Source organism: Ascaphus truei, chromosome 22 (genome assembly GCF_040206685.1).
Source record: "Ascaphus truei isolate aAscTru1 chromosome 22, aAscTru1.hap1, whole genome shotgun sequence".
NCBI lineage: Eukaryota > Metazoa > Chordata > Amphibia > Anura > Ascaphidae > Ascaphus > Ascaphus truei.
In genome coordinates this window covers 8,779,762-8,803,442 of record NC_134504.1, presented here as the reverse complement: position 1 = coordinate 8,803,442, position 23,681 = coordinate 8,779,762, and the positions used below count along the sequence as shown (strand labels likewise).

General features: G+C 46.4%; 2 protein-coding genes across 2 annotated transcripts in view; one reads left to right on the top strand and one right to left on the bottom strand.

Moving 5' to 3' along the window:
* Nucleotides 1–23,681, bottom strand: part of LOC142472728 (uncharacterized) — a 313,204-nt gene that overhangs the window by 120,503 nt on the left and 169,020 nt on the right. The window lies entirely within an intron of this gene.
* The window catches only part of LOC142472589 (uncharacterized), a 62,949-nt gene continuing 44,775 nt past the window's right edge, over nt 5,508–23,681 (top strand). Inside the window, exons 1-6 of the mRNA XM_075579658.1 lie at nt 5,508–5,607; nt 9,236–9,513; nt 14,963–15,076; nt 15,419–15,532; nt 15,886–15,999; nt 18,811–20,668. Coding sequence (XP_075435773.1) covers nt 9,315–9,513; nt 14,963–15,076; nt 15,419–15,532; nt 15,886–15,999; nt 18,811–20,668 — 2,399 coding nt within the window. The 5' untranslated portion in view covers nt 5,508–5,607; nt 9,236–9,314. The remainder of the gene's footprint in view (nt 5,608–9,235; nt 9,514–14,962; nt 15,077–15,418; nt 15,533–15,885; nt 16,000–18,810; nt 20,669–23,681) is intronic.

Sequence of the window (23,681 nt, the reverse complement as noted above, 5' to 3'; positions counted from 1 at the left end):
TTTTTTTTTTTTTCTCTTTAGGCTATTTTCGTATAGTTTTTTTTTTTTTTTTTTTTTTTTGTTCTGTTGTGTGTCATTTTTTGTTTTATTCTTTTGTTTCGGTTTTGTTGTTGTGTCCCTGTCCCTTGGCTATTTTGTCCTTGTTTCTTCCTATCTTTGGCCGTATATTAAGGTGTCTGTATGTCTATGTTTCCCTCTTGTTCGTCTCCTTACGTTTCTTGCTGATGTTATGAGTGCTTCTATTGTTGTGGCATGTGTGTGTGTGTGCGCCCTCCTTCCCGCTATTCTCTTGGTCTCATTGTTTGTATGTTCATGTGGTTGTGTAGCTGTATACCTTACATCAGTGTCGTGGTTGCCCGTCTCTGTCCCCCTTGGGGATCGGTTATTTTCTTGCTGTTAGGTTGTCTGTTTCTGTCCGTTATCTGTCTTTATCTCTTCTTGTTCTGACTATGCTGCTTTCTCCCCGTTGCGATACCAGGAGTCTACTGTAGGTTTAACTCAATAAGAACACAATAGGATAAAAAAAAGAACTTTCAGGTTATTGCATGACAATCACAATCACATTGTTATGTTTTTATGCTTTTTTGTTTTGACCTCTCTTTCTTTTTCGCTTGCCCCTCCCTTTCTTCATCATCCTCCCCCCCCTCCCTCCTCCCTCTCTCTTCTCTCCTCCCCCCTTCTCTCCACTCCCCCTCTCTCCCCCCCCTCTCATCCCCCTCGTGTCCCTTTCCTCCCCTTCCCTCTTTCCCCCCCCCCTCCATTCTCTTGCCTGAGGCGTTCTTGTCTCTCCCTCCCCTGTTGTATCTTTCTATCTCCCCCCCCCTCCCGGTTTGGTCACTCCCTTGCATCCATTCCAGCAAGCATTCCTTTGCGGGTTAATATCAGTTACACATTCAGATATCTATATATATCCCTATGTACTGTCACTCACTCTATGCTTGTTCATACCCCTTCTTGGGCCACACTTATGCTTATGTTCTTGCACACCCCCATACATTCACTTTTTTTTTTTTATCTTTTATCATGGGACACGGGACAAATGTCTTAATTCAGTCTCTTTCAAGTAAAATGTAATCTTGGGCTCTGCATCTGTCCACTTTAGCGGTCATCGTCTCTTGTGTCATTCCGGTCCTCCTCTGCGTTCCTGGGGATTGTCGTCTTTGTCACGTACTTTTCCGCCAGGTCGTGGGATGTGAAGGTTTTCACCCCTGTGTCGGTGTATATTTTTAGAGTTGCTGGGTAAATCAATGCGAATTTCCGTTTTTGCTTGTAGAGAGTGGTGCATACCCTGCTAAATTCTCTCCTTTTTTGTGAGACCGTGGCCGAATAGTCCTGAAAAATCATTATTCTCTTGTTCTCAAATGTCAGTTGGTCCGTCTCCTTGAAAGCTTTGATAATTCTGACTTTGTCATCAAAGTTGAGAATCTTTGCTATTATTGCTCTAGGTTTAGTTTCTTGGTCTTGTCTTGCAGCACCCATTCTGTGCGCTCTCTCTATCTTTATTGCATTGTCTGCGGATAGTCCAAGATGTTCTGGGATCCATTTCTCGCAGAACTCTATGAGCTGGTGCTGTTTTATTGATTCAGGTACTCCTATCAGTCTTATATTGTTTCGTCGGGACCGGTTTTCAAGGTCGTCTACTTTTTCCTCTAATATGCAGTTTTTTTTCCGCATTGTTTCTAGTGCTTGATGCACGTCAGACATTTCGTCCTCCATAGTGCTAATTCTTGTTTCAGCCTCTTCCACTCTTGGGGTGTGTGCTGACAGCTCATTTTTCAGCTCTTCTATGGATGTTTTTATTTTGTCAATTTTTTTATCAAATTGGGGGAGAGTTTCTCTTGCTACAGCCTTTGCAATACTTTCATGCTCTGACCTTGTTTGTGCCTGCTTGTCTGCTTCCCCGTTCTGGCTGGATTCTCCTGCCTGAGCCTCGTGGCTGTCGGCCATTTTCTGTGTCTCTCTCCTTCTCTCTCCCTTGTCCTGGCGCTGTTGCTGCTGTTTTGGGGCCATCTGTGCAGTTTTGGAGAGATATTTCTCCATGCAGGTGCCTCCGCTTGTTGGGGTGCCTGTCCCTTTAAATTCTGACTGATTTTTGCCGGCTATTTTCTCGCGGTTACAGCGGTTTTCCCCGGCGGGCCAGCGGAGCTCTTCTCAGTGCGTCCTCACAGCCCTGGCGCCATACCGGAAGTCCTGCTGTTTACTTTTGATGACGTCTTTTGAGGTGTTGTGAAACTCCTGAACACCAGCTGCATCTTTCCTTGGTGACATAGATTTGTTCTTTACATCACTTACACACTGTGTTGTTTACACTAATTTTTATTAATTGATTTGGGTTTGCGCTCAAACTACCTGTAGCACTTATGATTACAAATACATGGTTACATTGTATTTATTATATAGAAACAAGGATCAGTGTTGGTTGTTACCCCTAATACACTGATTTGTGTTGACTAATGTTGTTGTTACTTTTGTGTGACTGCAGCTTATCTGCGGTGCTACTATGTGTCTATTGTAAACGTAAGAGGGACTGTTCTCTAATTGTTCCAAGGATATTTTGACTTCCCCGACTATACTCTATGTATTGGGGTTTTATAGGCTATTTGACTAAAAGTTACGATTTATATTACTTTCCACATACCCTTTGTAAATGCAAATGTAGTAAAAGTTCAGTATTAAGCAGTTTGAGTGCAATATTTGAGGTCTTTTCGCTCGCTCCGTTTTTGTGATATATTCTTTACTCCTTAGTGTTGGATAGTGTCATCTATCACTTAGGTAGAGTTTGCATCCTGTGCTAGCATTAGTGATTTAGATACACTGATCTGTACACTTGTAGCAACAAAGTTAGCACTATTTCAGTTTAGTCACTAATTAGCACATAGGTAGGCTTAAATATTGAATTGCTGCAGAGACACCCAGTATCCTTGTAATGGATCATTGGTGTACTATCAGTTAATCTATGCAAACGCAACTGTGGCTTCTAGTTCAATATAGAGATCATTGATGGGCTCAGGAGTTCGATCGCCCCACTGTTTTAGGAGCCAAAGCCTCTGAATCCCACAAGGTGCACCACTGTGTGTCATATAATGAGAAGATAATGCAGAGTCCGCAGTGCGCAAATCGCTTCAGCTGAGTCGTGTTGTTGTCATGACGCATGCAGCGTCTTCACATCATCCAGGTTTTGAGAGATGAAGTCCAGCCCTCACTTCATGATTATCATGGAGCTTAATAAACATGAAGAAGAATATCAAAGAGGAAAATAACAGAACGTTAACATTGTAAGTTCATGTCACCCTCACCTCCCTCTATATCTCTCTACTACCCACCCTTCTCTTTCCCCCTAATCTCTCACAGCCACCTCTTACTCTGCACCCCACCTCCCTCTCTCCACCCACTTCTCTCCCCCCACCATTACTGTCTCCCCCAACCCATGTCTCTTTCCCCTCCACCCTTGTCTCTCTCCCCGCCTCTCTCCTCCCCATCCGTCTCTCACTACACTCCGCCCGTCTCTCTCTCACCCTCTGTCTCTCTATCCCCTCCCAACCCTCTCTCCCCAGTTTTCTCCCCCCACCATTACTGTCTCCCCAACTCATGTCTCTTTCCCCTCCATCCTTGTCTCTCTCATCCCCATCCGTCTCTCTCTCTACACCCCACCCGTTTCTTCCCCCCACCCCTGTCTCTAGCCCCTCCCAACCCTCTCTCCCCAGTCTCTTTTCCCCCTCTATCCCACCTCTTTCTCCCCCCCACCATTACTGTCTCCCCCAACTCATGTCTCTTTCCCCTCCACCCTTATCTCTCTCTCCCCCCCACCCTTGTCTCTCTATCCCCCCACCCCTGTCTCTATCCCCCCACCCCTGCCTCTCTATCCCCTCCAAACCCTCTCTCCCTGCCCTCCCCCCCCTCTGTATCACTGGTAGGTAAGGGGTTAATGCCTCTGTCATGATAATATCATTAGATATTATGTTTTTCAATCCATCTGGTGCTTGAGGGGTTAATGAAGGTATGGTTTGGGTTTAAAAATACAATATAGGGGGGCACGCATGCAGCGTAAAGGAGGATGGGAGTACTCTGAAGGAGCTCCGTGGACTCCGCTACGATTGCGGATGATTTAGCCCTCCAAATCGGCTGACATTTCTTGAAAAGACCTCCCCCCGCCAGCGGAACCTACAGGGATACCTCCCCCTAAAAAAGATAAGAAGCCACCGACCCCCTCAGTGTCCCGTTACCGCTTGAAAGCTGCCTCTCCGGTTCTCGAAATCCAAGATGGCACCCGCGCGTGCACAGGAACAACAAGATCGGCCACAACAGCAAGGGGGAAACTTTATTGACACAGACCAAGAGATAGGAGAAAATTGCCAAATCACGTCAAAGGCTTTAGGCCTCGTTCAGGGTGCAGGCTTCGGAGGGAGGGCGAGCTGCCGTGGGACACAAAGTATTCAATTTGAATAATGGTTGTCAGGGTAGCAGCTGCCCTGTCTCCGAAGCCCGGAGTTGACGCTGGCTACAGTTTCAATAAACGAAAATTTAGTTTTTTGAAGCTGCAGCAACGTCACTGGGACCTCGGCAGCCAATGAAATCATTCTTGAGAATGATTTCATGACTGCAACTTGGATCCCTAACCTGCCGTGTGTAGCCCCGCCCCCTCAACTCTGAAAAAAGTCTGCTGGGAGGATAAGCACTAAGCGCCCAGCAGACTGCAGCACGCCCGCCCTCCCTCCAACTCCTGCAGCTGGCACCCTGAACGAGGCCTTATAAAAGATTTGTTTAAAGAGATGCAGGGTGTCTTTCAAGTGGCTCTTGTGCCCCCCAGTTTGCGCACCCCTAGTCTAAAATATGTCATGTACTTGTGAGCACATGACCTGCCTACGGAAAAGGGTTAATATAAAGTTCACAAGCTGTGGGGGGCTCTGTGTGGGGGAGGGGGGGGCTCTGTGTGGGAGAGGGAGGGGCTCTGAGAGGGGGGGGGGGCTGTGTGGGGGAGGGGGGGGCTCTGTGTGGGGGAACAAGGGGGCTCTGTGTGGGGAGCGGGGATAGAGTTCTTTATGGGGAGCAGGGGGGACTGTGTGGGGAGCGGGGGTGTGGGGAGAGGGGGGCTCTGCTCTGTGTGGGGAGCGGGGGGGGGGGGGGGTCTCTGTGTGGGGAGCAGGGGGGGGGTCTCTGTGTGGGGAGCAGGGGGGGGCTCTATGTGGGGAGCAGGGGGGGGGCTCTGTGTGGGGAGAAGGGGGCTTGTTATGGTCTCAGCTGGAACTTGGAAAATAAATGGTAAAATCAGTGCAACCTGCACTTCACAGACAAAACCAGCAGCCCTGCCTGTGCTGCCCCAGCCCTGCCTGTGATAGACTTTCCCTAGCACAGTTTCTGGAAAATGTTTCTAATCTACACAGTATGTGCCTCTTAAACTGTATTGAACTATAAAAACTACAACTCCCATGATCCCCTGCGTTTGAGCATGCACAATAGGACATAGATCTGTGACCCGGATGTGGTCAGTGTTTCCACTTCCTGGGAAATCAGAACATTAGAAAAATAGCAGTGACCCGGATCTGTGACTGCAGCAGAGGAGAGACCAGAGCCCCCCTAACCGCCGGGGACCCCCCTCCTAACTGCAAGGTACCCTGCAGATATACCTGGGCTGTTATCCTCTATGGTCACTTGGGTGTCAGGCTGTTATATCTGTCACTGTGGCAGGATTGCTATATATTGTGGGTGCTGCTTCCGGCCTCTAATTCTAAAACATCTAAAGCGCTCTCATGTTATTAATGTGTAAGTCTGTTGCCTGCGAAGTTATAATATATATATTCCCATTAAAGCTGCCGTTCAGGCAATATCCTGCATGTGTTTTTTTTTTAATAAATCAGTTCTGTAATAAGAAAAAATACTTTTAGCATTTTCTGTTTTTAAAAAAACAAGTTTGAAAGACCAATTTTCTTGTATTCTATTTTAACAGCCATTTACTAAGGCACTGCCCCTTCATGTCCTGTCACACCCCTTTGTGAGCCCTGCCCTCCCTCATGCATATGTCAGTGCAATAGTGCTCATGAATATTCATGAGCTTCCACTGAGGGACAGAAACAGAGGAAATACATTCCCCATATTTAAAGATGTCGCCAAACTTTGCCAATCAATAGACGGATAACGAATTGACCAGCAGCTATGCAGTTCTTTTGGTAAGTAGAGATTGGCCACATTAAACTATTGAAGTAAAAAAAAATATATATATTTTTTTTATTTTTTTTAAAAGCCTGAACTGCAGCTTTAAGGGAAAATGCCTGTGTAAGCTAAACCCAATTATACCACAGCAAAGGGTCCACTTGCACCTAGATACCCTTATTGGTTAATCTAAGAATCCTAAAAGTATCAGGCAAATTTTCAAATATATAGTCCACTTCTTGATATGAATAAATCTTCGGAGACATTACAAGAACTAACCCGGTGAACACGCAAAAAAAAAAAAGTGTGTATATGTATGTATATATATATATATATATATATATATATATATATATATATATATATACACACACACTTTTTTTTTTTTGCGTGTTCACCGGGTTAGTTCTTGTAATGTCTCCGAAAATTTATTCATATCAAGAAGTGGACTATATATTTGAAAATTTGCCTGATACTTTTAGGATTCTTAGATTAACCAATAAGGGTATCTAGGTGCAAGTGGACCCTTTGCTGTGGTATAATTGGGTTTAGCTTACACAGGCATATATATATATATACAGTGTTCGACAAACCTATACATTTGCAAGCCCCGGGCGAGTGGATTTAACATCGTGGCGAGCTCCTATTGGCCCAAGCAGCACACGTTTGGTACTAGGTGGCGAGTAGATTTTTTTGTTCGGCGAGTAGATTTTTTGTTGATTTGTCGACCACTGTGTATATATGTGTATATATATATATATATATATATATATATATATATATATATATATATATATATATATATATATATATATAACCATGTTAAATATGGTTATTGAGGCAAAAAGTGACACTGTGTGCTCATTTGCATGTCATTTCCCAGAATCCCTTGCTGCAGTGGAAGTGCTGTATGTTGGGTGATAATGGGGAAAGGCGGGGTTGCAGACCTGCCTAAGACATGCAGATGAGCATACAGCTATATTTGCATATATATATATATATATATATATATTTCACTAAAAAGGGAGGGGCGGGGGGGGGGCAAAGGGCAAGGAGGGGCGGGGGGGGGCAAAGGGCAAGGAGGGGCGGGGGGGGCAAAGGGCAAGGAGGGGCGGGGGGGGCAAAGGGCAAGGAGGGGCGGGGGGGCAAGGAGGGGCAGGGGGGCAAAGGGCGGGGCAAAGGGCAGGGAGGGGCGGGGCAAAGGGCAGGGAGGGGCGGGGCAAAGGGCAGGGAGGGACGGGGGGCAAAGGGCAGGGAGGGACGGGGGGCAAAGGGCAGGGAGGGACGGGGGGCAAAGGGCAGGGAGGGACGGGGGGGGGCAAAGGGCAGGAAGGGGCAAATGGGGGGCAAAGGGCAGGGAGGGGCGGGGGGGGCAAAGGGCAGGGAGGGGCGGGGGGGCAAAGGGCAGGGAGGGGCGGGGGGGCCAAAGGGCAGGGAGGGGGGCAAGAGGGCAGGGAGGGGGGCAGGGAGGGGCGGGGGGGCCAAAGGGCAGGGAGGGGGGCAAGAGGGCAGGGAGGGAGGCAGGGGGGGCAAGAGGGCAGGGAGGCAGGGGGGCAAGAGGGCAGGGAGGGAGGGGGGCAAGAGGGCAGGGAGGGGGGCAAAGGGCAGGGGGGGCAAGAGGGGAGGGAGGGGGGCAAAGGGCAGGGGGGGCAAGAGGGCAGGGGGGGCAAGAGGGGAGGGAGGGGGCAAGAGGCCAACGGGCAGGGGGGCAAAGGGCAGAGGGGCAAAGGGCAGGGGGGCAAAGGGGAAAATGGCAGGGGGGGGGAGGGAGGGCAGGGGGGGCAAAGGGCATTGGGAGGGAGGGCAGGGGGGGCAGGGGGCGGGAGGTTGGGGGGGGGCAAAGGGCAGGGAGGGTAGGGGGGGCAAAGGGCGGGAGGTTGGGGGGGGGCAAAGGGCAGGGAGGGTAGGGGGGGCAAAGGGCAGGGAGGGTAGGGGGGGCAAAGGGCAGGGGGAGTCAGGGACGCAGTAAATAACCCATTCCCCTGCGTTTACTCACCTTGCACACGGCCGCGCGGGTCCCGGCCGCCCTCCTCCTCCTCGGGCTCCTCCGCGGAGAGGCTGAGACGCTCCGGTGAGGAGGTGCTGGGCCTCTGGCGGGGAGAGGCGGAGACAGCCGGAGGAGCGGCCTCGGCGACGGGGAGTGGCCTGTGTGAGGGGAGAGCCGCAGAGAGCTTGCTCTGTGTGTGTGGGGGGGAGGGAGAGCCGCGTGCTCTGTGGGGGGGGGGGTGTGAGTGCGCCGGGTGAGGGAGCGGCCTATGGGTGGTGAGAGTCCCCCGCTGTGTCCCGGGCGCTCGCTCCGCTCCCCCGCTGACTCTAGCGGCGCCTGGGGGGTGTGTGTCTGTGTGTGCGTCTGTCTGGTTATAAACTATCCTGGATGTAGCACTGCTATCAACCTATCATTTTAAGCAGAGCAGGGGTTAAAATCCCTTCCCTTTTCTCCCCACAGGTCTCATACATACATACATACATACATACATACATACATACATACATACATACATACATACAGTGTTCGACAAACCTATACATTTGCTCGCCCCGGGCGAGTGGATTTAACCCCCGGGCGAGTAAATATTGGCCCAAGCAGCACACGTTTGGTACTAGGTGGCGAGTAGATTTTTTTGTGTGGCAAGTAGATTTTTTGGTGATTTGTCAACCACTGCATACATACACACACACACACACATACATACATACATACATACACACATACATCGAAGTCTCTCTGATGCCAAACGGGAGCACCAGATGTATCTGCTTTTTTATTTATACGATAGCGCTGTACAGTGTGTTACTATGTTGTACTAGGAGGGCATTGCTATTCTTATAGCTGTTGATCCCTGACTCTTTATACTAGATGGTTATGTTATAGCAATCCTGAGCCATTAATGTATTTTGTAATGTTTTAAATTAGGTTCCTGTTTGAGGATGGACCAGATATGTGTGTTGGTGTCACTATCTCTCTGACTCCTTTGGGGTTGTTTTGTGCTAATAATTTTAGGTGTGAAAGCTCATACTAAATACTAAATGCTGTATATTTATCCAATAAAACAGATCGTACTAATTACATTTTTTCTCTTTTATACAGGTACAGCTGGCATCCACCAAATCTAAATCAAGGACCGTCCTATCTCAGCACCTTCAGAGGAGCACTGCCCGCTACCAGCATGGACAGAGGAGCACTGTCCACTGCCAGCATGGACAGCGGAGCACTGCCCACTGCCAGCATGGACAGCGGAGCACTGCCCACTGCCAGCATGGACAGCGGAGCACTGCCCACTGCCAGCATGGACAGCGGAGCACTGCCCACTGCCAGCATGGACAGCGGAGCACTGCCCACTGCCAGCATGGATCCACGCTTATTAAGTGAGTATCTATACTATAATTCTAAGTTGTATTCCATTTGTTTGTATGTCAGAAGCATCGAAATCTCACAAACGGTACCATATAGCACAAAAAAACGTTTACTTGACATTCTGCTGCGGATTTGTAGGTCAACTAAACTATTTTGACCTTCCAATGTGACTCCCCTCCCAGATTATGGACATTCTAAGTTTCCCTCGACTGTCCAGCAAAAATATTAGAGCTGGGGCCGGGGGGCTTGGCTACTAAGGGAGGGGGCGTGTGAGTGGGATTCAGCCAGTTCGCACCGGTTCGTGCGAACCTGTTCTTAGGATTTCTGACGTTCGCCGAACCGGTGATTAACAGGCGGCAGGGGGAGATGATATATGCGACTGGAGAAGGAATACGGCGGCGGGAGATGGTATGCGGCTGCGGCCTTCAAGTATTAGCCGGTAGTAGAATCACTTGAGTGAGAGTCAGAGTAGGACTGCAGGGGAGGTGCGCCATCTAGCAGAGAAAAAAACACAAAAACACAGCGCACAACGCTCCTAGTGCATTAAAAATTATAATGTTTGTTTAACTCCCGAAACAATCTGACCTTCCTGTTATTTATGTTGTCACCCCAGACTCAAGGGACAAGAGGGTGTTGTATTAACTTCCCTACCTGGAAGATTCATTCCATGCGATAGATGGAACAAAACTGTTAAATATTGTTGATTGTTGCAGAATCCAAGGTTGAAAAGAAATGTTAAAGGATTTTGAATCTGTTTCCCCTACCATGTCCCCCTCTACCACTCTCTTCCCTCTCCCATCCCATGTCACTCCCCCCCCTGTCACACCCCCCTGTCACCCCCCCCCTGTCACCCCCCCTTTTCCCTACAATCCCAAAGAAGGTACATTGGGAAATTGAAATGATAATACGGGAAAAGGAGGGGAAAGTGCTTAGTAAAGGCACCAAAGGGTCTGGACCCCTCTGATGGCCTCCGGTTGTTGACGCCGGAACCACCCCCGAAGGGCACAATTGCCCAAATGCCGGTCGCTCACGGACCGGGCGATTTGTTGTTAGGTTCCAAATTGGACCTAATCACTACTATCTCCTATCCGCTGATCCTGTCCCAGCGGATCTTTACCCCACCCTCTCCTTCCCGACCTGAACCAATAGCATCAGAATCCATAAAGAAATATCTAGACTGTTGCCACCTCCCAACTTTAACAGAGGAGGAAAACACAGTCCTCAACGCTGAGATTACAAAAGAGGAACTGGAAGAGGCGGTCAAGGTGCTCAAACTCTCCAAGTCCCCTGGTCCTGACAGCTTCACCAATGTCTACTACAAGAGGTTCTTACCAATACTATCCACGCATCTATTAAAAATGTTCAACCATTTTATGGAAGGGAACCCAATCCCTACCTCAATGTCTCTTGCTAACCTAGCGATTATTCATAAGGAAGGCAGAGACCCGATTTAATGTGGAAGCTATCGTCCAATCTCCCTCCTCAACAATGACCTCAAACTATATAGCAAAATACTAGCAAATAGGCTAAACCCTATCTTACCGAGAATCATAAATATAGATCAAGTAGGATTTGTCGCAGGCAGGCAAGCCTCAGACAACACTGGTAAGATAATCAATATCATAGACCATGTCCACCTCACAGGCACCAAAGCAATACTTCTAAGCTTAGACGCAGAGAAGGCGTTCTTCCTAGATCACACCATGCACAAATTTGGCTTCAAAGACGCATACCTAGAAGGGGTCCACAGACTCTACCAAGACCCGTCAGCAATGGTAAAACTACCAGGGGGCAGCCTCCAGAGATTTAACATTGAAAACGGTACAAGACAGGGATGCCCGCTGTCCCCTCTCCTCTTTGCACTCACTATCGAACCCCTGGCAGCTACAATTCGGAACAATGTAGACATCCAAGGAGTCGCAATTGGACATAAGCAATATAAGATATCACTATTCGCGGATGATATCATCTTAACGCTTTCCAACCCCCAAATTTCCCTCCCCAACCACCAAAAAGATCTCCGAGACTTCGGACAAATATCAGGATACAAAATTAATAGCGATAAATCCGAAGCATTGAATTTAAACCTGCCCGAGCCAGAGGTGAAACTCCTTAAGCTAAATTTTAACTACAGGTGGAGTTCCTCTTGTATCAAATACCTGGGAGTACAGATATCGAGCATAACTACCCGGCCCTATTTCAGAAAATCAAACAAGACCTAGATAAATGGGAAGGATACCAAATATCATGGATTGGGAGGATGATCTCAGTTAAAATGAACATACTCCCCAGATTGTTATACTACTTCCAGACTCTGCCGGTCCACATCCCTGGCTCAGAATTAAAGAATGTCCAAAAACAAATCTTTCACTTTATTTGGCAGGGTAAAAAACCTACAATCGCCAGAGCGGTTCTGCTTGCCTCAAGGGGGAGAGGGGGCCTCGGAGTCCCGGATATTATTAGATACTGTCAAGCCATCCAGCTGCGACAGGTAGTAGTCTGGAACGCAGACCCAGGCCAATATTGCTGGCTGGATATAGAATCTCAATACGCCGGCACGTCTTCACTGCCAGCATGCCTTTGGTCCCTGAGTAGGGAAGACATGCAGACTTGTAAACTCAAATTAGGCCCGATGAGACACACCTGGGAGATCTGGACAAAATTCAAGCTCACGACCTCTAAATCTCAACTCATCCCAATCCTCAAAAACACTAAATTCCCACCTGGGTGTGAGCCAAGACAATTTGACCAATTCACAGTTAAGAAAATTAGGGTAGTTGCCGACCTCCTGAGCTTTGGGCAGTTCCTGAGCTATCAAAGATTGCAAAACAAATATGAAATGGCAGGACTGAACGTATTCAAGTACCTCCAAATTCGACACTTTATTCAAACGCTCTCCCCAACATTGGAATTTCCCCCTCTCACCAGATTCGAAAGGCTGTGCAGAGAGACAGCCCACCAAAAAAGGTCTTATAACACAAATTTACGCTGAGTTGGAGAGGGCGACAGACCCACCCACGATTATATGCTGAATTGGGAAGCAGAATTGAATATAGTTATAGACCGAGAGAACTGGGAAAGTATTTGGGAATCAGCCTCAGGAACTTCCATATGTGCCACAATCAAGGAAAATATTTATCAAATACTGTATCGCTGGTATCTTACTCCAGTCAGAATAAATCAAATCTACCCCCTGGCTTCCGACCTATGCTGGAGAGGCTGCGGACAAAAGGGAGACATGGCTCACATATGGTGGACGTGTCCGAAAATCCAGAAATATTGGGAAACCATATAGTCCATAATTAAAGAGGTCACAGACCTCACAGTGCCCATTGATCCGCTGACCTACTTGTTGGCCAGGCCAATAGAGAACATTGACCGATCAACAAGAAAATGAATCTCCTTCATACGGCGGCAAGGTGTGCGGTGGCCGCCTCATGGAAGAAGGTGTCTCTTCCCCCCCCCCCCCCCAAGCAAACAGTCAAGAAGAGAATTCAGGAAGTAATGCTGATGGAGAGGCTATCGGCATTCTTGAAAAGGACAACGGTGTCCTTCTATAAGGTATGGGAACCGTGGTTGACCCAAGCAGCAGATTAAAAACACCCCACCCCTAACCCGCCATAGAAAAGATATAGGCTAAAACCTTAATGAGAAACTGAGGAGAATGGGATCCCCCCCCCTTCCCCACCCTCCCCTCTTATCTCTTCTTTTTTTGCTTTCCCCCCCACCCCCCTCTCACAAGCCCCTTCGGCCTACGAAGACAGGTCGGGGGCGTGTTGAGACTTTCCTCCCCTATCACAAAAAAGGAAAAAACAATGTATTAGGCTAAGAGTTGTATGTAACAATGCAAACTGTATGAATGCCTAATAAAAAAAATTTGAAACAAAAAAAAATTATAATGTTCAATTGTGCAATATAGGTGAGTATTAAGCGTACATTAAGGATGATTTAAAACAGCATTTCAGGGATTGTTACCCAAACGCCAACCAGGTGTCTCCGGGGCGATGTCATCAAGGTTGATCACACCTTGATGACTTGTAGATCTTGGGATACACTTCTAGTACCCTTGGGTAGTGTCCGCTTTGGCAGAAACGAGTTCAGATGGTGAGGGTGATGGCTTGTGGTGAATCACTGCATGCCTGCAGCCGCCCGACTCTCTGTTTTGGAAATTTGTGACGTCACTCTCCCGCGACAGTGAATATCGCGCGCCTCAATCTCCTCACCGATCCAAATTCACAAAGTATAGACTTCAGGATGTGCTTGTTCACTTGGTAATCGAATCGCAGTCTATTCCAACGCGTTTCGAAACCACAGGGGTCTCTTCATCAGGGAGTTTTGGATTGGTTCATTCCACTTTCCTTTTCCATCAGTGGCTGCAAGGATTTTTATTGTTTATATACCCCATATTATTACTATGATGTTTTGATGCTGGACACCGGCAGGTGTGTATTATCCTTACCTCAGTGCTTGTGGGATTACATTTTCCAGCTATACATCTAAAGTGCTTTTGGGAGTATTATATCCTAGCCTCACTCATTCTCCTTGGAGGGGTACTCCATCTAAGACTTTGCTTGTTATTTTCACACTTGCTGCTTTTTGTTGTAGAGCACCATACAACCTTGTTTTTCTAACCAAAATATAAAGGTAGATTTCTCGAGCAGACACACTGTCCTAGCGGTAGAATGGAAGTTGTCCACAAATATTCATGGACATGGTACAAAGATGTGGTCACCCATCGATAGACTTGATGGCTTCCATAACAAACAAAAATTGCTGATTTCGCCTCCTGGTGGCTAGATCCCAAAGCCACTGTTTAGGACGCCATGTCAATTATTTGGACATTCCATCTCGTATATGTGTTCCCTCCCACTCTGTTACTGCGCACGGTTAGGTGTATCGTTTCCTTAATAAACAGAAACCAGAGACTCTGTACGTACATTTCTCTGGGGGTGGTGGTAGCAGGTTAAATATATATTGTAACGGAGTCTCTGTAAATATGAACTGATTTGAAGTACCTTGCGAAGGAGAAAGGTGAGGCAGCTAGTTAGTGGTGTGTGTTAACCCTGGTGTCACGTGCTCACAAGTGTGCCCTTCATGACAGATGGTATATTGGGATGGATTGAGGGGAGATATGTTTGTTTGAGGGATCATGCATGGAGAAAAGTGAATTGGCTAGATAGCTGTGTGTATTAACCATTGTCCCATATACAGGTCATGTGCTCACAGGTGTGCCATAGCTAACATGAGTCAAACACCCAAATTAATCTTATGCTTTTATTGATCTACCAGCCGGTAAAATGTAATATGTCTTCAACTATATTTGTCGATTTCTGTCAGAAGGGATAGTAAACATTTCTTTACAATGGGTATTACATTATACCAATATCAGAGAAGGTGAAATCACAAGAAGAGCCCCAAATCCGAGCTTTACATGATGGGTTTTCCTTTTCTTATTGCCAGGTTTTCCAACGGTTGTACCGGAGCGATTAGAGGTTAAGTTGGAGGAAGAAGAACCAAACGCTGAGGATCATGTGACCTTAATAAAGAGTGAAATAGATTCATTTCCTGTTGGTGGTAAGTAACCTTGTATCCTCACTTGTCTTCAATTACTTTTAAAAATAGACTGAAATGTCTACAATATTGAGGAGAATAACATTAAAGCATGGATACAATAATAAGTTTTATTAACAAACACATGATTTGTCCAAGGTTATATTGAGAATATTGTTATCATTATTGAGGTTTGAACATTGGTAGCACCATAAACTCCAACATGTTTTCAGCACTCGGGTATAAACACTCATCACCTATCCCCTCCCCTTAGGAACCAGTATACAGTATTTCTGTATAGTGATATCACAAGAAGAGTTCTCACTCCCAGCTTTACATGATGGATTTTCCTTTTCTTGTTGGCAGATTTCCCAGTGATTGTACCAGAGAGGTTAGAGATTAAGTCTGAGAAAGAAGAACCAAACACTGAGGCTCATCTAAGCACAATAAAGAGTGAAATAGATTCATTTCCAGTTGGTGGTAAGTATGTACTCCCTTTATTCATTGAATTTATTAAATGGACAGAAATTTCTACAATATTAAGGAAAATAATATTAAAGCATGGATACAATTATAAGCTACATGTTATAAACAAATCATGTGTTTTGGTTTTACACTAAGGTTATATTGAGAGTATTATCATTATTGAGGTTTGAACATTGGTAGCACCATGAACTCCAACATGTTTTCAGCACTCGGTTAATAATAAAGTACAATCAATTACCTATCCCCTCCCCTTAGGAATCAGTATACAGTATTTCTGTATAGTGATATCACAAGAAGAGTTCCCACTCCCAGCTTTACATGATGGATTTTCCTTTTCTTGTTGGCAGGTTTCCCAGTGATTGTACCAGAGAGGTTAGAGATTAAGTCTGAGAAAGAAGAACCAAACACTGAGGCCCATCTAACCACAATAAAGAGTGAAATAGTTTCATTTTCTGTCGATGGTGAGTACCATAACATCCTTTGGGGTAATCAAACGTTATCTTGTTACAAGTAGTATGGTCACCTTTAGGGAATATTCAGGGTTAATTGCCTCTCATAGAAAGCCCCTATGCCTGCTGATTATTCTGTAACAAACCCCACGCAGCAGAGTTACAAGAGCAATATGTCCCACACGAGTATAAAGGTTGGAAATACATTTGGAAAAACAGAACAGTTTTTCAAGGGCTCCTTCCACTGTTGGACCTTTGTATTCTGCCTGTGCTCTCAGACGCTCAATGCGAAGATAATGCAGAAGCTTCTCTTAATTTCTCTCTTCTCCCCTTTCCTCTCTCTGACCATCACTTCATCCCATTTACTCTCTCTCTCAATTCTCCTTTTCTTCACCTCCATTTACCCCTCAGTTCTGCAGAGACCAGCGTTTCATTAAGCTAACGTCTCAACTCCACTGTGCTGTCCTCCCTCTCCTCTCTGCTACTCTACTGGCCTCGAAGATCTTGTCATGAACTAGAATTTTGCCCAATCTTCCTGTCATGCTCTACATGCCCCACTTCTCTGCCATTCTCACCCTTTTATCCCCAGACCTTGGCAAAACTGCCATACACGCATTCTTTGCTTTTGCACTCGCTCCTCTGAGTGCCCCTAGAGGAAATCTCATACTCTCTTACACCCTCCCCTACAAATGTAATCTATCTGGTTTCAACTGTTCCCACTCCCTGGCTAAACAAAGCTACTTTTCCTATGTAATGGACACTCACGAGTCTAGCCCACGCTGCCTCCTCTCTGTATTTTACTCTCTACTCAAAACACCATCTGTTAACTCCATTTTACCTCTGGAATTTGCTGACCAATTCAATATTGTGTCTCTCTCTGTGTCTCTTCTCCCCCCGCTCGATCTCCTTTGCTCTCGCTCGCTCTCTTTCCCCTTCTCCTCTCTTTCCCCTTCTCCTCTCTTTCCTTCCTCCCCCTTTGTCTCTCCCAATATCTCGTTCTCCCACCGCTAAGGAACACAAACTACGCTTTGCGGTGTGGGGATTACAAGGGGGAGATGGGGGGATTAATCGAGGGGGGGGGGGGGCGGCGGCTGCTCCTTTAATATGTCCTGGGCCCTAAGATTTCTATTGGCGGAGATATAAATATGTGTATGTCTGTGTGTGTATATAGATATAGGTGTGTTTTATGTATATATACACATACATATGGACAAAAAACAAACAAAAGCGAAAGCTCCATAGCACGTAACTGAATAAAAAAAGCTGTGTGTGCTGTGCACGCGCATAGTAAGTGAAACTTCTTTGACTTTTGTCACAGAAATTGTGTTTGTGATGTTTTAATTAAAAATCAAAATACAATTTCATTGACAACGCAAATAAATTTGGACTTAGAACGTGCGTGCTTGGCACACATCCCGTATTTGCAATAAGCGTGAATTCCTCGTGTCTGTGTGTGTGTGTGTGTCAGTGCGTGCGTGTCAGTCAGTGTGTGTGTGTATATGTGTGTCAGTCGGTGTTTGTGTGTGTGTGCTTGTGTGTGTCAGTCAGTGTTTGTGTGTATGTGTGTCTCTCTTTCTGTGTCATGCCCCCTCTCTCCTGACCACCCCTCCACCCCCCCGAGCTGCGGACCCGGCGGGGGCTCTGTCTGAGTCTCCTGACTCTCTCTCCCCCCTCCCCTGTGCTTTAGAGAGCCCCCCCTCCGGCAGTGCTGTGTGGGAAGCGGCACGCTCAAACCCCCCGCTTCCCGCGTTACTGGAGCAGGAGCCGTGAGAGGCGACAGGGAACGTCGCTGGCATATGCTGACAGCGCAGCGGGCGTGTGGGGGGAATTGGCGGCCGTTAGGAGCGGCGCCGGCAGCGATATCGTCCCGGTTACCCTCCATGATCTCGGGGCTCCTCTCCTCCTCCGGCCCCGGCGGCGCTCAGTCAGCGGGACACAGGGAAGGGGAAGCGGAGGTAGAGAAGAGGGAGGAGAGAGGCTGAGCAACGGCTCCTCCTCTCACAGCCGGAGGACTTGGGGGGCTTCCGCCATCTAACTACACCCACACCCGCAGCACCGGAAGCTCTCCGCCAGCCATCTTTGTATACCCATGGCAGCGGACGTGTGGGGTTAACGGCGGCCGTAAGGAGCAGGCATGGGGGGGTGGGAAGGGGAGCCGTGACGTCACTTCCGTTTCACATTAGCTCCTAGTGCTGTTTACTTGAGAACCCCTTTATGTCATTTTCTCAGCATACTCAATAAATGTTCTTCTGATTTAATTATTCTAGTTAAAGAGCAATCTGGGAAAGAGCGTATTAAAATAAGAATCAATACCATCAAATTCAAAAAGGAAATTGATGATATTATTGATCTAAGTATTTCAAATAGGTGGATCACTGAAGAAACAGGGAAGTTACCCAAAATCCATCACTACCAGGCAGACCAATTATATCTGCTAGGGCAGGCCTGCACAACACGTGGGCCGCAAGCGGCCCGCCCGCACTCACTGTGTGGCCCGTGGCGGCTTTCCAAGTTCAATGTTAATTATGATTTGGAGGCTGTAAATGTACACGTATAGAATCAATACAGGAATGAATACATATGTCTAGCAAAATTAATTCACTGTGTGAACTGCCAGAAACATATTGCAGGACTTGGGGGAACACCACCAAAGTCATTGGGGGTTTTGGATATCCAGGAACACTATTTTAAAGCCATGGGTATAGAGTAACCAGAACATTTTGTTAATTAAGTAGTGATGAAGTAAATTCTTCATTTGCTTTACAGATTGAAAACATTTGAGCTGTCTTTTTTTTATTTTGTTTTTTTGTTTACTTTTGTTAGAGAACTGCCTGAACGAGGAGCAGAACTGGAGCTCTTGCATGTCCCAAAGCTGCTTCACTTCCTGCAGCCCTGAAGTGCCAAAAACCAATGATTCCTACCACATGTTGGACACATGCAAGGAACCAGTGCCACTGGAGGGTGAATTTACAGGCTTTGTACAGCTCACAGCACAGACTGACTCGTATCTTTTGCTTGACACATTCTTGGAAAGTGATTCAAGAAGGAGCTGCAATTCTCCACCTTTTCTTTGTTGTAAGTGTGGGAAAAGCTTCTCACTGAATATGGATTTGATCACACACCTTTGTGTCCACACTAGCACGCAACCCATTACCTGTACAGACTGTGGAAAACATTTTTCACATAAGTGGAAACTCCTATCACACCACCAGAGGATTCACACAGGGGAGAAACCTTACGCGTGTACAGAGTGTGAGAAACAATTTAGTGAAAAGAAAACCCTTGTCAGACACCAGAGGATTCATACAGGGTTTAAACCTTACACATGTACAGAGTGTGGGAAAAGCTTTTCAGAGAAGCATTGTTTCCTCACACACCAGAGGATTCACACAGGGGAGAAACCTTACGCATGTACAGAGTGTGAGAAACAATTTAGTGAAAAGAAAACCCTTGTCAGACACCAGAGGATTCATACAGGGTTTAGACCTTACATATGTACAGAGTGTGGGAAAAACTTTTCACAGTACCACGCTCTCTTCACACACCAAAAGATTCATACAGGGGTGAAACATTTCACATGTAGTGAGTGTGGGAATAGTTTCTCACGGAAGGACTCGCTCATCTCACACCAGAAGATTCACACAGGGGAGAAACCTTACACATGTTCAGAGTGTGGGAAACATTTTTCACGAAAGAACTATCTTCTCTCACACCAGAAGATTCACACAGGGGAGAAACCTTACACATGTACAGTGTGTGAGAAACAATTCATTAATCAGAGCAGCCTCCTCACACACGAGACGATTCATACAGGGGAGAAACCTTACACATGTACAGTGTGTGAGAAACAATTTCGTGAAAACAGAAGCCTTGTCGAACACCAGAAGATTCACACAGGGGAGAAACCATTCAGCTGTACTGAGTGTGAGAAACAATTTCGTTTTAAGCAAAGCCTCCTCAGACATCAGATGTTTCATACAGGGGAGAAACCTTTCACATGTACAGAGTGTGGGAAAAGCTTTTCACGGAAGTCACATCTCCTCCAACACCAGAGGATTCATACAGGGGTGAAAAATGTCAGATGTAGTGAGTGTGGGAAAAGCTTTTCACGGAAGGACTCACTCATCTCACACCAGAAGATTCACACAGGGGAGAAACCTTACAAATGTACAGAGTGTGAGAAACAATTTTGTGAAAACAGAAGCCTTGTCAAACACCAGAGGATTCACACAGGGGAGAAACCTTTCACATGTACAGAATGTAAGAAACAATTCAATGAAAAGCAAAGCCTTCTCAAACACCAGAGGATTCACACAGGGGAGAAACCATTCAGCTGTACTGAGTGTGAGAAACAATTTGGCGATAAGGGAAGCCTCCTCACACACCAGATGTTTCATACAGGGGAGAAACCTTACACATGTACAGAGTGTGGGAAAAGCTTTTCACGGAAGCAACATCTCCTCAAACACCAGAGGATTCATACAGGGGTGAAACCTTACACATGTTCAGTGTGTGATAAACAATTCATTTATCAGAGCTACCTCTCCAGGCACCAGAGGATTCACACAGGGGTGAAAAATTTCAGATGTAGTGAGTGTGGGAAAAGCTTTTCACGGAAGGAACATCTCCACAGACATAAGAGGATTCATACAGGGAATAAACCATTTGCTTGTTTAGAGTAAGGTTGGCCAATATATTGGTAGCATAGCAGTGCCACAGTAATTTAATAGGCAGGTAATGTGATACTGTCATGTTAATTGTCACAGAAGACTTTGCCTGACATGGACCAGTCGGTGCTATGATATAAAGCAGGGGCCACAAACTTTTTCCCTGTGTCTCCCTGCTGACGGTTCCCCTCCCTCCGCGCCCCGCCCCTGCTTACCTTGGCCACGGCGTCATGCCACCATAGCAAGGTGACATTACATGACCTTGGCGTTGCCATGGCCAAGGTAAGTGAGGATTACAGAGGCATTCGCCGCTCCCCATGCATTTAATTTAAGTTCCTTCGGGAAGCGCGCGGGGCCTCTGTAAACCCAGCGCCCCTCCCCCCCCCCCCCCCCCGCAGACAGTCTGGCGCCCCCCAGTTTGTGCGCCGCTGGTATAAGGGATCTGTCTGAACATCCAGGATGACTGCTGTTGGGAAGTGACATCATCTCTGATATAACTATCAGAAACCCATAAGGCGATAAGAGAACCTCTGATTATCAAAATTGTGGCAGCGCGATAAAAGGAGAGGGAGGCAAAAAATAATCAAATTACAAGCAAAACTGACCACAGTTTTCTGCCCTCCATAAACATATTTTGAGGACGGACACATTAAAAGAACATAAAGATGTAAAAATTGAATTGACTCTGCTTCTACCTCCCGGGCTGAGAAGTCACTACGTTGGTCAAAGAGGAAGTTTTTTGAAAAATCAAACAAGCCAGATACCCTGCTAAGCAGGATTAGAAATCGCAGGCTGTTATAATATACAAGCAGGAGAAAAACAGCCTCTGGGGAGGAAAGTGGAGCACTGTGCAGGGCAAAAGTACAGGAACCAGCACACCATAGGTTAAAAACGACTTTATTGAGCAACTAGGGGAGACACCCACAGTGGAGCAACCACCCACTCTGACGTGTTTCGGGCTAAGCCCTTTGTCTCAATAAAGTAGTTTTTAACCTATGGTGTGCTGGTTCCTGTACTTTTGCCCTGTACAGTGCTCCACTTTCCTCCCCAGAGGCTTTCTCCTGATCTTCTATCAAGTTGGATGCACGCTTGCACGGATCGCTTTCACTTCATAAAAACAGTGAGTGTACTGGGTCACTGCCTGGCTGGTTACTGACTGTGTTACCTATATGTTCTGTGGCTTTATCTCAGTGCGGTTGGTAAAAGGGGACGCTCTGCCATTGGTATTTGTGTCTCCCTAGTACCCTATAAATACCACTCTGTGGTTTAAGCCTGTTAAATTTGGCGGTCATGTCTATGAACTAAAGGTTGGGATGACACTTCATGTCAGTACTCCTATTTAATACATTGGAGTAGCTTTAAAAGGACTTATACATCCAGGATCAAGACCGCTATTATCCGTTATATATGGGATTTATTGGATGTTATATGCCATAAGCCTGTGTTTGTTTCTACTGCACCGTGGATGGACTCTATGTCCTTTTTTTCATAATATACAAGCAATTTGTTTGAAGACAGGGACGGTGACCTCTAGAATTTAAGAAGTATTATGAAAATCTCTAACAGAGGAAAGGTCACACATACGGCTACGGCCCGCCCGCGAGGCTGGCGGCACATGCAGCCGATTCCCCTGGTCTGTATGGGGAAATACAGGGAGGGGAGTGACGTCACCCGGGAGGTTCGCTCTCATTGACAGAACCGCCAAGGGGCGTGGTCTAGCGCTCCGTCACGTGTCCTGCTCTCAATTCTCTTGAGAGGAGGAGTCACTGCCGGCGCAGCACAGTGACCCCCCCCCCTCGCTGCGGGCCCGGCCCCATTGAGGGGCGGCTCTTGCCCCTGCAGCATCCACCACAGCAGGCGCTGCCGTGGCCAGCGGGGACCTGGCCTAACATAAACACGAGTCAGGCATTGGAGGACATTCTAGTAGAGTCGGATCTTCCCAGACTGAGCAGGGGAGAGAGAGAGAGAGAAGCTGCAAGAATACTTTAAAACTTGTAGTAATTCTTCCATAGTAAACAGTTGAAATTCTCTAAAGCGCCAGGCCCTGATGTATTTTCCAATCTTTACTATAAATAATTTGCCAAGTTGTTAGCCCCCATCTTCTGCGCACGTTTAATGTAGTGCTGGCGGATGCATCATTCCTGGAACATATGCTACAGGCGTCTATGTCCCTGATTTACAAACCAGGAAAAGATCCGACAAATTGCAAAAGCTATAGACCAATATCTTTAATAAACTCTGATAAACCTTGATAAAGGACGTTACTGTCCGAAACGCGTAGGAGAACCCTGTTCACCTCCTGGGGTGATGTTTTTTGTTCTATTGTGCTGAATAAATAGGATTTTATTTTTCACCACCTGACTCCCGGGATTCCTTATTTGACCATCACCATATTTTCATCTGAGGGAAGTTCTTTGTGCTGTTTACTTTTGATGACGTCTTTTGAGGTGTTGTGAAACTCCTGAACACCAGCTGCATCTTTCCTTGGTGACATAGATTTGTTCTTTACATCACTTACACACTGTGTTGTTTACACTAATTTTCATTAATTGATTTGGGTTTGCGCTCAAACTACCTGTAGCACTTATGATTACAAATACATGGTTACATTGTATCTATTATAGAGAAACAAGGATCAGTGTTGGTTGTTACCCCTAATACACTGATTTGTGTTGACTAATGTTGTTGTTACTTTTGTGTGACTGCAGCTTATCTGCGGTGCTTCTATGTGTCTATTGTAAACGTAAGAGCGACTGTTCTCTAATTGTTCCAAGGATATTTTGACTTCCCCGACTATACTCTATGTATTGGGGTTTTATAGGCTATTTGACTAAAAGTTACGATTTATATTACTTTCCACATACCCTTTGTAAATGCAAATGTAGTAAAAGTTCAGTATTAAGCAGTTTGAGTGCAATATTTGAGGTCTTTTCTCTCGCTCCGTTTCTGTGATATATTCTTTACTCCTTAGTGTTGGATTGTGTCATCTATCACTTAGGTAGAGTTTGCATCCTGTGCTAGCATTAG